Source organism: Mastigoproctus giganteus, chromosome 1, assembly GCF_048544385.1.
Source record: "Mastigoproctus giganteus isolate SK-2022 chromosome 1, ASM4854438v1, whole genome shotgun sequence".
NCBI classification, from domain to species: domain Eukaryota; kingdom Metazoa; phylum Arthropoda; class Arachnida; order Uropygi; family Thelyphonidae; genus Mastigoproctus; species Mastigoproctus giganteus.
In genome coordinates, this window is record NC_143575.1 from 108,479,298 (window position 1) to 108,494,576 (window position 15,279).

General features: G+C 39.7%; 1 protein-coding gene across 1 annotated transcript in view; it reads left to right on the top strand.

Annotated features, from left to right (window-relative positions):
- The window catches only part of LOC150091089 (ecto-NOX disulfide-thiol exchanger 2), a 230,637-nt gene that overhangs the window by 92,548 nt on the left and 122,810 nt on the right, over window positions 1–15,279 (top strand). Inside the window, exon 6 of the mRNA XM_090382875.1 lies at window positions 12,820–12,928. Within this exon, the coding sequence (XP_090239001.1) occupies window positions 12,820–12,928 (109 nt within the window). The remainder of the gene's footprint in view (window positions 1–12,819; window positions 12,929–15,279) is intronic.

Consider the following 15,279-nt stretch of genomic DNA (forward strand, 5'->3'; position numbering starts at 1 on the left):
CTTCTGTAAATATCGATGCAAAGTAACTGTTGAGTTCATGTGCAACTTCAGCTGGGGTATCTAATACTATCTAATATCGAGGACTTTTAACAGATCAGTTCAAGGACATAAAATGAATAATTTAATGATAATATTAATGCATTCGTGAAAAAGTTGGTATTATGGGAAAGAAACACGGAATTAACTGGTACTTTTGAATAATATCCTGGTAACAAACAAATGCTAGTAAAAAAAACTTTTCATTATCTGTTTTGGAAACAGTTTTCATTTATTTATAACATGTTGATGTTTCAAAATTTAAATGGTTTAGAAACCCATTTGCTGCTAGCATATTATCAGACTAACAATTTGTAATTTGTGAACAAGAGCAATACCTTGACATAAAGTGAAATGCATGTTGGCATAGGCAGACTAACTCAAATTTGGCTGCATATAAAAAAATAAGTATCCACGATATCAGACAAAGCATAATGAATTGATTTCTTTCATGACAACACCTTTGTGAGAAACTGTATTTTCTGCTGTTACAAATGATTGTGAATGATAATGAAAAAGAAACTTTGAGTTACCATTTCATGAATGACACAATTATTTCTTAAATTGTATGCTGAAAAGCAAGCTTATGCATCACATTAAATCGGCTTATGTTCAACCTGAAAACCCTTGTAAGATATCATCTTACAAGGGTTTTCAGGTTGTCTCGTCAATTTTAAAAATATCCTTTGCCTCATATTTTTCAAGGATGGACCGACCGTACCGAACACAACCAGTCTGTAGCCTTTTCTTTGGCGACTAATCCAGACTCACCGCAAACATTTCGCAAAACCAAGTTATTCCTGTCTGTAAATATTTGGAGTCACTATGAAGTCAATCACGGGATTAGTGACTTCACATATGAAGTCACTAATCCCATGTTGCTGATTTAGATAATTTGACTTTTCTTGCAAATTCGGACCTGATTTGGCAAATTAGATGCGCGCATTTGTTAGTACCACTCGAAAAGTTTTGTTTCGAGCTCCTCGTGTTTTGCACCATGAATTTGTTTCCTGTTTTTCATCGCTGCTCCAGTGTCACACACTTCTAGTCTTTTTCGGTTTTTCAGTAATGTAATTAAAGTAGGTAAAGGGATGCTGTATTCCTTTGCAATGTCCATTTTGCTTCATTCCATCCTATCAGCTTCTTGTATAATTTTTAGTTTAATTTCCAGGCTTAATTCTGTCCATCTACATTTTGTCTCCATAACACTGCTAAATAAGATTTAATATAAACAAATTTTAAATTTATTTAAAGACCAGTTCCGAAAAAGACATCAGATAAAATATCACAAAAAATAGATTGCTGTATACGATAGACTCTTTGAACTGGGATAACACTTCCAATTAACCTTATTCCCGTGGAGAGCGAGGGAGTGCATGTAAACAACTTAGAAAACTTTTTATTCTTTTGTTAATTTAACAACTCATCCTTCAGAAAAATGTTTTTCAGAGTGCACTTGACATTGCTACCATAAACTGCTTTTGTTTACACAAAACTCATTTCTAACAAGTCAGTGCCGTCCTTTGGGAAGTAGGGAGCCAGGTGTCTGGGAGCAATAATCGGATTGCTCTGCCAAGATTTGTATTAAACATACAAAATGTTAATATTTATTTCTCATGGGGTGAAAAAGAGCTTTGTAATACATATTAACCGAATTTTGTAATAAACTAATATATTTACATAGAAAAGCCCGTCGTTTCGAAGGGGAATGATATGTTCTTCATATAAATGAGTACTTTGTATAAACCGAGTTTGTATTAACAAGATTTTACTCTATATGACAGTTATTCACAGTATTGCTATTGTGGGTAGCATAGTTGGTAGAATCGCATCCGCCCTACCCTGTGTGGAAAAAACCTGGGTTTGAGTCCCATCCGAGGAATTTTTATGGGCCTTTTTCACAACATGGCTGAGTTAGTTTGTCTCATGTGAGGGTAGGTAGCATGGTTTTCTTCTGGCAAACAGAAAGTTGACCACAGAACACGCACAATTTACATATGGTATATATGGAGTTACTAATGTTCCTAAAAACCCAGTAACAAACAATCACAGTATTCATGGTATGTTATTGCAACAAGATCTAGACAATTTGGTAGATGAGCTAAGAAGTTGCAAACAAAGTTTATTTTTGACAAATGCATGGTACTTCATATGGGGGAGCAGTAATCCTAGATTAATGTACCAGTTATGTGGTACCATGCACAATGCAGTGGAGAAAAAGACCTGGGGATAATTGTGCAGTCAGATATGAAGTTCTCTGAGCAAACAGGCTGCTAGGACAGCTCGTGGAATTTGTGATTTTTCCACAGGGAAAAATCACAAATTCCACAAGTGATATATGCGATTTTTCCACAGGGAAAAAGAGATAATTATACCATTGTATAATGCAATGGTTAGACCACATCTCGAAGCCTCGTTTTAGGAAGGATGTGGATCTGTTGGAATGGGTGCAGAGAAGAGCAACAAGATTTGTAATAGGAGTGAACAGGTGCTCTTATCAGGAAAGAATTCAGTTTTGCAAATTGTAGTGTTTTGAGACTAGGCACTGTAAGGAGAACTGATTGAGGTTTTAAGGCTTTGAATGGATTGAATAAGCTCAATGCTGATGGAATCCTTCTTGTTTATCAGACCACATATGAGGGGGCATAAATTCAAATTGAGGAAGAATGGTAGCAAATTTGCTTTCAGCCAGAGAGTGGTAGATAATTTCAACACACTCTCATCTGGCATCGTAGAGGTGGGTGGTCTAACGAAATTCAAGGAAGAACTAGATAAACCATTAAGAGGAGATAAACAGGTGAAATGGGAAGTGTTGGTGTTTTTTTTTTTTTTTTTTTTGGTGATGCTGTATAAGCGTGCTTTCTTGCATCGTTTCTTATTAATAATAACAAAAAAAATTGTGAAAGTTGTTTCAGTGGGCCTACCTTCCCCAAGGTAGAAGTGATGGCTGAGGAAGATTGTGTCACCGTCGATTTACCACTACTGGACATAAGCCAATGTTAAACAGGTTGGGCTCCATAGATGGATGATGATATGAAGAAAAGTAATAACCATACTCCATCGAGTATGGCACAGGATAAAGTCACTTGTGCCTTAGGCAGATGGGTCAGTTCAAAAAGTTGGAGACAAGTTGGAGTGTGACAGTGGAGCAAGTGGCACTGTCCCCTGTATGGATACCACAAGGGAAGGGCAAGACTATCTACCCCAACCAACTGGAATTGTTAACCATGCTAGTGACCACTCAGGATGGAAGAAAACAGGAACTCATGAAGTGGAGCATCAAAATAAATAAGTTCATCGGGCGAGCATACTACAAAATAACCAAGCTAGAGACCGATATGACAAATGTACAGGTCGAGACTACATGTCAAGTGGTTAGAACAATTTCCGGATGTTCAGGTCACCGAACAATGAATAGCGGACCAGGGAAGGACCATTGTCATAAAGAACCCGATAGCCCCTGCAACCTTGGAAAAAAAATCAAGAAGGAGTGAGCAATCAACTACTAAGAACAAAGATTACGGATAATTCAGAACCAGAGGAGAAAGATTAAGAAAAAATACAACCTAGAGCAGTCGAAGTGGAAAGAGATGTTATGATATCCAGAATAGAAGATTAGTGGAACAAGGCCCTTACAGAATTTGAAGGAACGGACCTCACAAAGACCCCACGTGATACCAAAGCAGAGTCACAGACCACCTCAATTGGCAAATAATACTGCATACTGTGTTGCCGTAGCAGCCGCTAGGATTAATGGAAGAGAAACATGAGACCAGCAGCATAAGAACTAAAAAAAGAAGAAACCACCAGCTTGGGAAAGAAGACTTCAGCAGAATATAGAAGAATTAAGAGTCAAGATAGGCTAATTGACCCAGTACCAACAGGGTAATAGGAGTAAGAAATTGATTGAAAAAGTGAAGAGCATTCTCAAGAGAGACAGCATCCACAACAAACATGAGACCAAAAATCAGAGTAGAAGAATACTTAGACACAGAACCTGAAGCAGAACCTCCTCACACTCAGCAATAGACTACTACAAAGAGAGCTCTCAGAGGAAAATAAAAAACTGAATTGTCGATGAAAACCAAAGAGCCTTCTACAGGAGTCTCGAAGAAGACGGAAATGACAGAAACGGACCACCTGAGTTCAGGGCGATCAAGGTGTTCTAGGGCAACATATACAGGGTGTCTCGAAAATATTGGTACAAACGTTTAGGGGAGGTAGGTAACATCTAACGGAATGTGAATCGCATAAGAACCCATAACCGGAAACGTCACCGTAAGTCGGTACATGGCACTGTTCATCAGTTCGCGAGAGGGAAAATTTCTGGTTTACTCATTCAAGCAGTATCGCCGCGTGAAGAGCATGCATCGATATACAAACTGTGAGCTGGCAGACATGCACCTGGTGTATGGATTAGCAGAGGGCAATGGACGAGCAGCTCAACGAATTTATGGAGAACGCTTCCCAGACAGACATGTACCGGACCACCATTTGTTTGCACCTGTGCATCAAAATTTGTGTGATTATGGGTCATTTAGAGGTAACAGGAGTAGTGCGGGCAGACCACGTTTGACGCGAACTCCTGCCATGGAAGAAAGTGTGTTGAATGCCGTCCAGAATAATCCTACTACCAGCACACGTGCCGTTGCCTCTGCCTTAGGAGTGTCTCGTTGCAATGTACAGCGTGTCTGTTACTACGATTCCTTACACCATTTTCATCTCCAAAGGCTTCATTTACTGCTCCCCCAAGATCATCCTGCACGTGTGGCTTTTGCGCAGTGGTTTCTCCAAGAAAATGTTCAAGACTTGAATTTTCCAGCTTATGTTTTGGTCACGGACAAGGCTTATTTCACTCGGGAAGGCGTATTCAATCAGCACAATGCTCATGTGTGGGCTGGTATGGTCAGTGACTGCTTAGTCGGCCCATATCTGTTACCATCCTGCATGAACTCTGCTAAATATCAGATCCTTCTTGAACAAGTTCTACCAGGGTTACTTGGCGATGTTCCAGCAAATGTGAGACGCAACATTTGGTTTCAACATGACGGGGCGCCTGCCCATTATGGAAGGTGTGTTCGTGACCATTTGAACAGGCGTTTTGGGCGTCGATGGATTGGCCGTGGTGGACCCGTTGCTTGGTCCCCACGCTCACCTGATTTATCGAGCCTTGATTTCTTTCTGTGGGGGGGGCCCTCAAATCTATCGTGTATGAATTGCCTGTGGAGACGGAAATGGATCTTGTGGCGAGACTCCTCTGCGCTGCTGCTACTGTCAAAGAAATTCCAGGTGTGTTTGACTGTGTCCGCCAATCCATGCTTCGTCGGTGTCACGCATGCATCGCATCTCACGGTGGAACCTTCGAGCATCTGTTGTAACATCATGAAATGCATCCATCTCGTACTCCATTGTTAATATTATGTCAAATAAATGTTTGCCACTAATTACTGTCTTGTGTCATTTCTGCTTCTTGTGCCTCTACTACTACTTTCCCGTGACGTTTCCGGCTATGGGTTCCTATGCAATTCACATTCCTTTAGATGTTACCTACCTCCCCTAAACGTTTGTACCAATATTTTTGAAACACCCTGTATAACAGTAAAGTAAGGCATGAGAACTGAGCTACCTGGATAGAAATAGAATGGAAGAAAACCAAGGATGTACAAGAGATGGGAGAGACAAGAGCCTAGCAGAGCAGTTCGTCCGAATGATAACGCACCCAGAGTTTCTCAATCAAGGAATCACATATCTGAAGGCTAAAGACCAAGATACAAGAATCTTGGCAGATCACCTGTCTCCCAACGATGTACAAGATTCTGATCAGCACTATAACCAAGAAAATATCAGACTACTTGGAAAGCCAGAGCATAATGGCCGAACATTAGGAAGGATGCAAGGAGCAGTTACCCATAGATGCCTGAGTCAAAGAGCAAGCCTACAAGAAGCAACAAAAGCGTACATGGCCTACATCAATTATTGCAAGGCCTTCGACTCCGTGCCTCATAGCTGGCTAATAGATATGCTGAAGATCTATAAAGTCAATCCAACAGTGACAAACTTCCTAGAAACAACTATGGTGAAATGGAGTACCACCATCAAGGTCGAGAACATCACAATGAGACCAATCCCCATCAGGAGAGGAATATTTCAGGGAGATGCCTTGAACCTGCTGTAGTTCTGTTTAGCACTCAACCCACTATCCACCATGCTCAACAACAGCAAGTATGGATATAACCTCAAAGAAGGAAGAACCTGTATATACAGTACCATCTCCTTCCTGATGTACACAGATTACATCAAACTCTATGCTGCAACCGAGAAGCAACTCCAGCAGCTACTCTGGATCACTGAAGAATTCAGCAATGATATCAGGATGGAAATTGGTCTAGACCAGTGGTTTTCAACCGGGGTGCCATGTAATTTGGGTTTAAGTTGCTTAAACTTATTTTTTTTAAAACTTTATCACAAAAATACAGTTAGTAATACAACAAAATTATATATAATTAATGCAATGAATGTAGTTGTAACTAGGCTAAGTTTCGTAATATCTGGTTTAAAAGTACTAGTTCCAGTTTTTAAAGTCATGTAAATGCAGGTTAGACATGATCATATTTTTGATTTTACATATTTCGTTTTTGAAAAGGTCTGCATGTACATGTACTTCCAAAAATTGATGTAACCTTTCTTGCAAAATATTTGATTTTCATTTTTAAATATTGTCTTCAGTGCCTCATTAGATTGAAGATATACCAACTCTAATTGTAAATTCTCATCAATATCATTGACGGGTATGTCAAACAGAGTGACATACCCGTCATTTTGATCGACATTGACATTTTGAAAAAGTTCAAACACCTTTGAATTATTTTTAAAATCAGAAAATCTAGCCGCAAAATTTTCTTGCAACAAACTAACATTGTGAACAAAATTTTCAGTGGAAAAATTACAACTAGGCATATTTTTAGATAAATTGTTGCAACATGGAAAATGTGAAAAATTATTCTGAAATAGTTGACTTTTAAATAACTCCAGTTTTGTTTCAAATGCATTGACATTATAATACAATTCATTGACACGTTTATCTCGTCCTTGTAGTTTCATATTAAGGAAATTCAGGTGTTCACATATATCTGTTAAAAAAGCAAGGTTCCACAACTATTTGAGACCTGACAGTTCCAGAATAGGTTTAAATTTTTCATTCATAAATATATCTAGTTCGATTCTAAGTTCAAAAAATTGCTTCAACACATTACTGTGACTCAACCATTGTACTTCAGTGTGGTACAACAAATCACCGTATTCAGCCTCAATTGTTCCAAGGAAATTTTTGAATTGTCGATGATTCAGACCAGTCTTGCGAATAAAATTTACTGTTGATATTACAGTTGACACGTCCTAATCTACACCCGAAGACTCCTGCTGAATTATACAATGAAATTGCATTGGTTTTTTAATATTTTTACTCTCAAGGTAGTTATGAAGCCAACCCATGAACCCAATTTTACTACCAACCATATTTTTAGTGCCATCCATCGTAACCGCTGAGAGCAAATCCCAATTCAATTTGAGGCTGTCCATTGCTTCTGACACTCTCAAAAATATATTTTCACTTGTTGTATCTTTCAAGCTTTTTAATGCAACTAACTCTTCAGTTACTGCAAAATTTTGATTTTCACCTCGGATATAAATTAGTAATTTAACTGTGTGACTTATATCTTCACTCTCATCAATCGCTTTTGAAAAATGTATGAATTCATGAACTTTTTCTACGAGTTGAATTTGAACATCTGCTCCTAAATCTTCAATTCTTCTCGTTACAGTTGATGAAGGTAAACTTACAGATGCAAAATTCTTTACTTTCTCAGGACATACTTCTGCAATTGCCAAACAAATTCGTTTTACAAATTCTCCATCCGTAGAGACCCTTCCTTCTTCTGATAAATTTTGATGAGTAAAAGTTCTGCTGACTTGGAAAAGTTTGGGTTAGTTCTTGGAGTTTTTTCTGCCACAAAGCTCCTTGAAATTTATCATAATTTGAGGCATGTTTTGTAGTGTAGTGACATTTCACATTATATTCCTTGAAGACCAACAAGGCTTTATTGCAAATTAAGACAGGTGCAAGTATCATTGAGCAGTGCAAAAAAGTAATTAATTGGCCACCGCCCATTAAAAATGCGACACTCCGCATCAGCCTTTCTTTTTTTCGACATCAACTTCAACATGATTTTTCATGTTGATTTTTCAACATGATAAAAAAAAAATACTAGTGAATATTGAAGTAAGCAAGCAATGACATGTCTTAAAATTTTATGAAATATTTTAATATAAAGGTTATTATTATATTCATATAATAATAACCTTCATATAATTTATATAATAATAATTAATAATTTAATAATATTACTCATATAATAATAATTTCACTCTTATATCACGTGAAATTAATAATATAGTTTATTGTTTGCCTAATAAACTGTATGGTGAAAATCGCATGTTATAGGTGCTTGCAACAATTAGCTGGCTGAAGTGGAAGCTTGCGGTTGTTACAAGCATTCCCAAGTTACAATATTTGGGAATGCTCTGAGTGCCAACATTTGTTAGCTAGGAGGATGGTTGCCTCGGTGATCGGGTTGATGCGACATCCTCTGTTCCGGTTAAAGGAACTGCTACAACGCGAGATTTAGAGCAATTCCAACAAGGCACAGTGACGGTAGTTGCGGGATCGGTCAATCTCGACATTGTGGCGTGGATTGATGTTGTGCTGGGTAGACTGTTAGTGCTCAGCAGTCGCTGAGCACTAACAATCTACCCAGCACATTCTGCCGAATGGATGGCTTTCTTGTGCTCAAAGACCCGATTACTGAGTCTTTTACGGGTTCCCTCAACGTAGCAAGCGGTGCAATCACGGTACACTAATCCACTCTGCAGTGTGTGGGGGGAGAAACTGGTGTCTTAATCCTCAAAATGAGGGTCTGCAACTTTCTCTCTGGAAGTTTTAAACACTTTATCCCATGAGCCTAAGACTCTAGAAGTTTGTTGCAACAGGTTCAGGTAGTATGGGATAAATGTGGCCGAGGTGGGGTCATCATTGTGCGGGCCCTGCGGTTGGCAATGTGGTCACGGGCCTGTAGGTTGCATCTATCCAGGGCACTGGAGGGTATCTGCACCTTGCAAGATCTGCCTTAATATTAGTAATCTCAGTGCACCTAATCCTCAGAACTGGAGTGGGTCCAGTTGTGGGTTAGTAGGGTTCGCTCCTTGCTGAGAAGATGGCTTCATGCATGTGCTGACCGGTAGTTGGTGAATTGGCCAGCACACATATTGGTTTGCGGAAGACTGAAGCCTTTAAATTCGGACCCTCGTTCCGGACAAGGGTATCCAAGAAAGGAAGGGTATTGCCCGACCCCAGTTCAATGGTGAATTGAATGGGGTGGCATAGGAGTCAGTCTCCTGAGGAATGACCACGAATACATCGTCAACGTAGCAGCACCAAAAGACTATGGAATCTGGCAAACACACACACACACACACACACACACACACATGCGACTCTCCGGTTCCTCCGTGACTGAACTAACCAGTGAACCCATGGCTGTGCTGTGTATTTACCGATAAATGGACTCTCCAAGCAAAATGGATAGCCTACTAACTTGGTTCAAGAATTCCCCACTATTTCAAATGGCATGGGCAGTCTTGCCCACCAGGGATGAGAGCAGACTGAAAACAAACTTGGATAGTTCGTATGCTGGGGGACATCAACAGGAGATGATGGGTTGCAAGGGTACACCCTCCTTGGGCACCTTTGGCACCCGGTGGCATGTGGGTGCCAGCGTACAGACTCAGTGGAAGTTTGAAGTGATCAGCCTTGTCTATAGTTGGTTTCGATTGGGGGAAGGTCACCAAGTCTGTACAATGGCGCCTATGTGCCATCATGTGCCAAATTCCACAGTTCTATGGGCTGCCAAAGGTGCACAAGTAGGGTGTGCCCTTGCGACCCATCGTCTCCTGTTGTTGTTGTTCCCTGACATACGAACTATTCAAGTTTGTTTCCAGTCTACTCTTGCCCCTAATGGGCAAGACTGCCCATACCATTTCAAACAGTGGGGAATTCTTGGACCAAGTTAGGGTCTATCCAGACCCTGAGCAGCAGAATCTTCTCTAACTGCTGATGACATTTGCATCGCCCTTTGATTGTGCCTGACTGGTGGTGCTGTTACGTTTGGTGAGTCCATCTACAGACAAATGCATGGTACAGCCATGGGTTAACCAGTTAGTTCAGTCACGGCAAACATTGCAATGGAGGAGGCGCCTCCGTAGCCAGGTGGGTAGGAGCAGCAATGTGTAACACACACGCTTCTTGATTAGACCGGGGTTTGAGCCCGTGACCACCAAATACGGAGGATGCAGAAAGGTCAGGGAATGACCACCGCATATCCCCGGAGCAATATGGCCTTAGTTGCTAATGCTCCTAAAAACCAAATAACAAACAAACAAGAAGCAATGGAGGAACTGGAGGGTTGTGCGTTTGGCAGATCCCATAGCCTTTTGGTGCCGCTACATGAACGATGTGTTTGTAGTCATTCCTTGGGAGTCAGGAGACCGACTCCTATGCCACCTCAGTTCTCTTTCACCCTTCATTTCTTGGATACCCTTGTATGGTGTGAGGGTTTGCATTTAAAGACTTCAGTCTTCCACAAGCTGATGTGTGCTGCACATGCATGCAGCCATCTTCTTGGTAAACCCTACTAACCTGTGCCTGGACCCACTCCAGTTCTGAGAATAAGAGGCGCACTGAGATTACTAAGGTTAAGGCAGATCTGGCAAAGTGCAGATACCCTACCAGTGCCCTGGATAGATGTGACCTACAGTCCAGTGACCACATTGGCAACCGCAGGGCTCCGTGCAATGATGACCCCATCTCGGCCGCATTTATCCTGTAACGCCTGAACCTGTCACAACAAGGTTGTTTACAACTTCCAGGGAGAAAGTTGTGGTCCCTCATTTTGATGGTTAAGATACCATCCCCCCCACACACATGCTGCAGGGTGGATTAGTGTACGGTATTTCCTGCCATAATTGCACTGGCTGCTGCGGTGGGGAAACCGGTAGACGATTCAGTAATCAGGTCTCTGAGCACATGAAAGCTATCCGTTCGGCTGACATGGATTACTCAGCGATTGTTGAACAGTAAAGGTCTACCCAAAAAAAAAAAGTGCAGCCATTATCAACCCACTGCAGGATGGAAGCCTCAACAATTCATGCTGAGGGATATGGACCATAATCTGCCACGCTGGTCCAGTGCGGGTTGGCAGATCGACCATATTCAGCAGTCAAGGGCTTGAACCCCAGTCTACTCAAAGAGTGTGTGATACTGCACTCCCGCTCCTGACCACTCGGCTACGGAGGCCGTTGGGGTAACACAACATCAGTCCATGCCACGATGTTGAGATTATTGACCGATCCCGCAGCTACCGTCATTGTATCTTGTTGTAGCAGTTCCTTTAACTGGAACAGCGGATGTTACATCAACCCATCACTGAGGCAACCATCCTTCTAGATGGCAAACGTTGGTGTTCAGAGCATTCACAAGGATTGCAACTACAACCACAAGCCTCCACTTCAGCCAACTAATTGTTGCAAGCACCTGTAACATGCGATTTTCACCACACATGACCACCATGGCACGCACATGATATTCTGTATTTTTACAATAACGGTCATAGTCACAACTGAAGGACGTCCTCTGCCCGAAAGCTTTTGTGTTTATTTCTTTTGTTTTTGTTCCTGGTTTATTAAATGAATTTTAACTCGGTGCATTTATTTATTTCTATTTTCACAGTGACACAACATTGTTTCTCCATCGTAGATCATGATTGGATGCCACATCTGGAACTGTGACTTTTTTGAATTTTTCAAAATCATCGTGGTGGATATTGTTCAGTGATGGAAGATCGTAGGTGATATCTCAATAAAAAAAAAAAGGTGTGGACACACTCACATAACATGTCTGAAGAACCTTAAAAAGGCTGGTTCATGCATCACTTTTGTCATCTGCATAAAACATCACATAGTGGGCTCTACAGGTTATGGGAACATTTGTCAGTACATCAGCCATCCATGGGGGGACTGGGTTGTTGCAGTGTTGCACCCACTTGGTCATTTTGGACAATTATGTGCTACTTACATTGAGGTAGTACTGTGAAAACAGTGCCTGTCAGTATCAGCATGACAGTGTTCTATATCATTGAGTTAAGATCATATACGACTGTTTTGTAGACATTGCTATTGAAAATTTGGATTAGTCAGCCCAGAGCCCAAACTCACTGAACACTAGTGGGATGAATTAGAATACCAGATTTGGTTGTGGCCAAAATGGCCCTCTGTGAGAAGGCTAGTGCCCTTGGAATGGAGGAAATTCCACCCGAACACTACTGGTAGCTGCAAAGTATGTCCAGGCGAAAGGTGGCCATACGGTGTATTAGAATTTTAAATTGTAATTCCTTTGTGCAACTAACTGTGCTGCATGTTCAAATATTTTTGGGCAGTGATCATGTGGCATGTGTTCATGTGTGTTTGTATGGGTGAAATTAATGCAGAGCAAGTATAGTATATTCCATTTTTTAAGAAAATGACATACAATTTATGATATTACATTGCTGAAATAAACAGAAGTTGCTTTCTAATTTTCAGATAAGTAGTGATTTTTGATTATAAAAATTTTACTTATGAGAATTAACTGTCAAAAAAAATCCTTAGTACAAATTGCTGTAAAAAATATTTTAGATGGGTTTATTGAGGACACCCGAAACTGGAATGATCGTTTCACCTTTTTTGGGACCAGTAAAAGAAATAATTCAGTTGAAGGATTGTACTCTGTATCCACCAAAACCAAGTAAGTATACAAATTAATTTACATAAATTAATTTAAGTCCTTTAAAAAAAAAAAAAACTGTTCTTTTAAATCCACTTTTTCCTTAAAAACATTAACTACTCTACTGTTAATTCTTATAACCAGAGTAAAGTTTTAAACATTTATTAGCTATCGGTTGCTTATTTCTTATATTTAAAAAAAAACAACAAAAAAAAAACAACTGTATTTTCTTCTCCAAAAAGGTACTTATTTGGACAGATGAATCAGAAAGTTATTTCACAGTGATCTTCAAATCAGTTACTACTTCTTGGTGATTTTATGTTAAAGTTTGTTGTGAATTCTGCACTATGCAACTCACACATTACTAAATCATGTGATCTGTGTTATTTTTAATGTATACATATGGTTCTGTGTTCTTTTTATGGTATACATAGGGCTTACAATACCGGAATCACAGGATCTCGAATACCGGGATCCCGGTACTTTTTTTCCCGGTATTGATACAGAAAATACCGGTTTTTCGGTACTAATTTTAAAAAAATAATAATTGTTTATAATTTAATCACATAAAGGTTATAAAATCACCTTTATGTGATTATGACGCTGCTATCTCTACTAGCAAATGTTCGATAAATCATCAATAGGACACCATGGGCCTTCCTTGCAACCAGTCCACAATGCTCGGAGAATTTCATATCTGACTGTATCGTAAGTCCCAAGTCCCGTTCCTCCACTACTGACTTTAGTTCAACCCCACCAAGTGTATAAGTTATTTTGGGGTTGCTGTTCCCCATGTGTAAGACCTTGCATTTTGCTGAATTAAACCATAGCTGCCACTTTTCTGACCATTGCGGAAGTCTATCTAGTTCACTCTGAAGCTCGGCTTGCTGGCGATCATTAACTACTCTACTGATCTTTACATCATCTGCAAGTTTAGACATCACACCCTATATCCCTTCATAGATGCCATTTAAGATAATCAAAAACAACAGTGGTCCCAATCTGAGGAATAATCATTTATCACAACCCCCCTGCTGGTGCAATCAAGCCATCGTGCTATCCATCTAAGGATTTTCCCTATTATTCCAGCCTGCTCCAACTTATAAAGTAACCACTCATATGGGACTGAGTCAAATGCTTTGCTGAAATCCAAATAAACAATGTCGAAATTATTCCCTAAATCCAGTACGAGTGACCTGTCAAAATGCCTAACCAGATTTGTTAAACATGATTTTCCCTTTACAAAACCATGCTGTGTATCCTACAAAATTCCATTTCCATCTAAATGATTCTGAATTCCACCCATGATCATTGCCTCCATGATTTTCCCTACTACTGAAGTTAGACTGGCCGGTCGATAATTTCCCGTTACACTCCTAGAACCACCTTTATGTTCCGATTTACACCAATCCAAGAGAGCATCACTGGACAGGAATCCCTCCTGTCCAGTGATGCTCTCATAACTAGCCTTAATGGTTCAATGCAACTCACTTGCCGCCTCCTTTAAGATTATAGAGTATATGCCATCAACCACAGGAGCCTACAGGCTCCTGTCGTTGATGGCATATACACTATAATCTATAATTTTGTGCCTACACGTGTTACTCGCCTGTAGGCACAAAAGTTCTCATTAAATAATCATTTGAAATTTCAACATCTATAATTACATTTTTTTCAATTTCACTTCCATAATATCTCGTTGACAAAAAAGGATTTTTTTTATGTGAATATCGATGCAAAATAATGTTGAGTTCATCTGCAACTTCAGCTATGTTATCTAATACTATCCCACGTCCATTACATAAGGGTCCAATCTGATTTGTCCTTCTGTTCTTTGCATTTATATATGTGAAGAATTTCTTAACTGCACTCTTTGCTCTCTTCTTTATTCCTTATCCCCACTCTTTGCTCTCTCCCAGACTCAGTAAGGCTACTATAGTGAAAATTATACTTCGCTTAATAAAATTCTTTCTCCTTCAAAAAATGATGAACATAATTCAACCATGGAAGACCAACATGAAACAGAACATCAGTGTTCCGCAAATTCTTTCCAAAAAATAAGAAATTGCCTGACTCCAATGAGATTTTAAAAGATGAACTTGAGTTGGAAATTAATGAAATACTTTTATCTATTTTTGCTTAAAAAGTTCAAAGCCTAAAAAATATGGACTGAGATCATCTACGATTATCTCAGTACAACAGTACCAGAATACTGCAATAATTAAAGACAAACACCAGCCAAGGAATAAAAAATTTTTACTATAAAAATAATGTAAAAGATCCAGAGCTTTTGCACAATAATCTTCTTTGTTCAGTATAACTGTGGATCTGCCTTTATCGGCAGGTAACATTATAATATTTTCATCCTTACT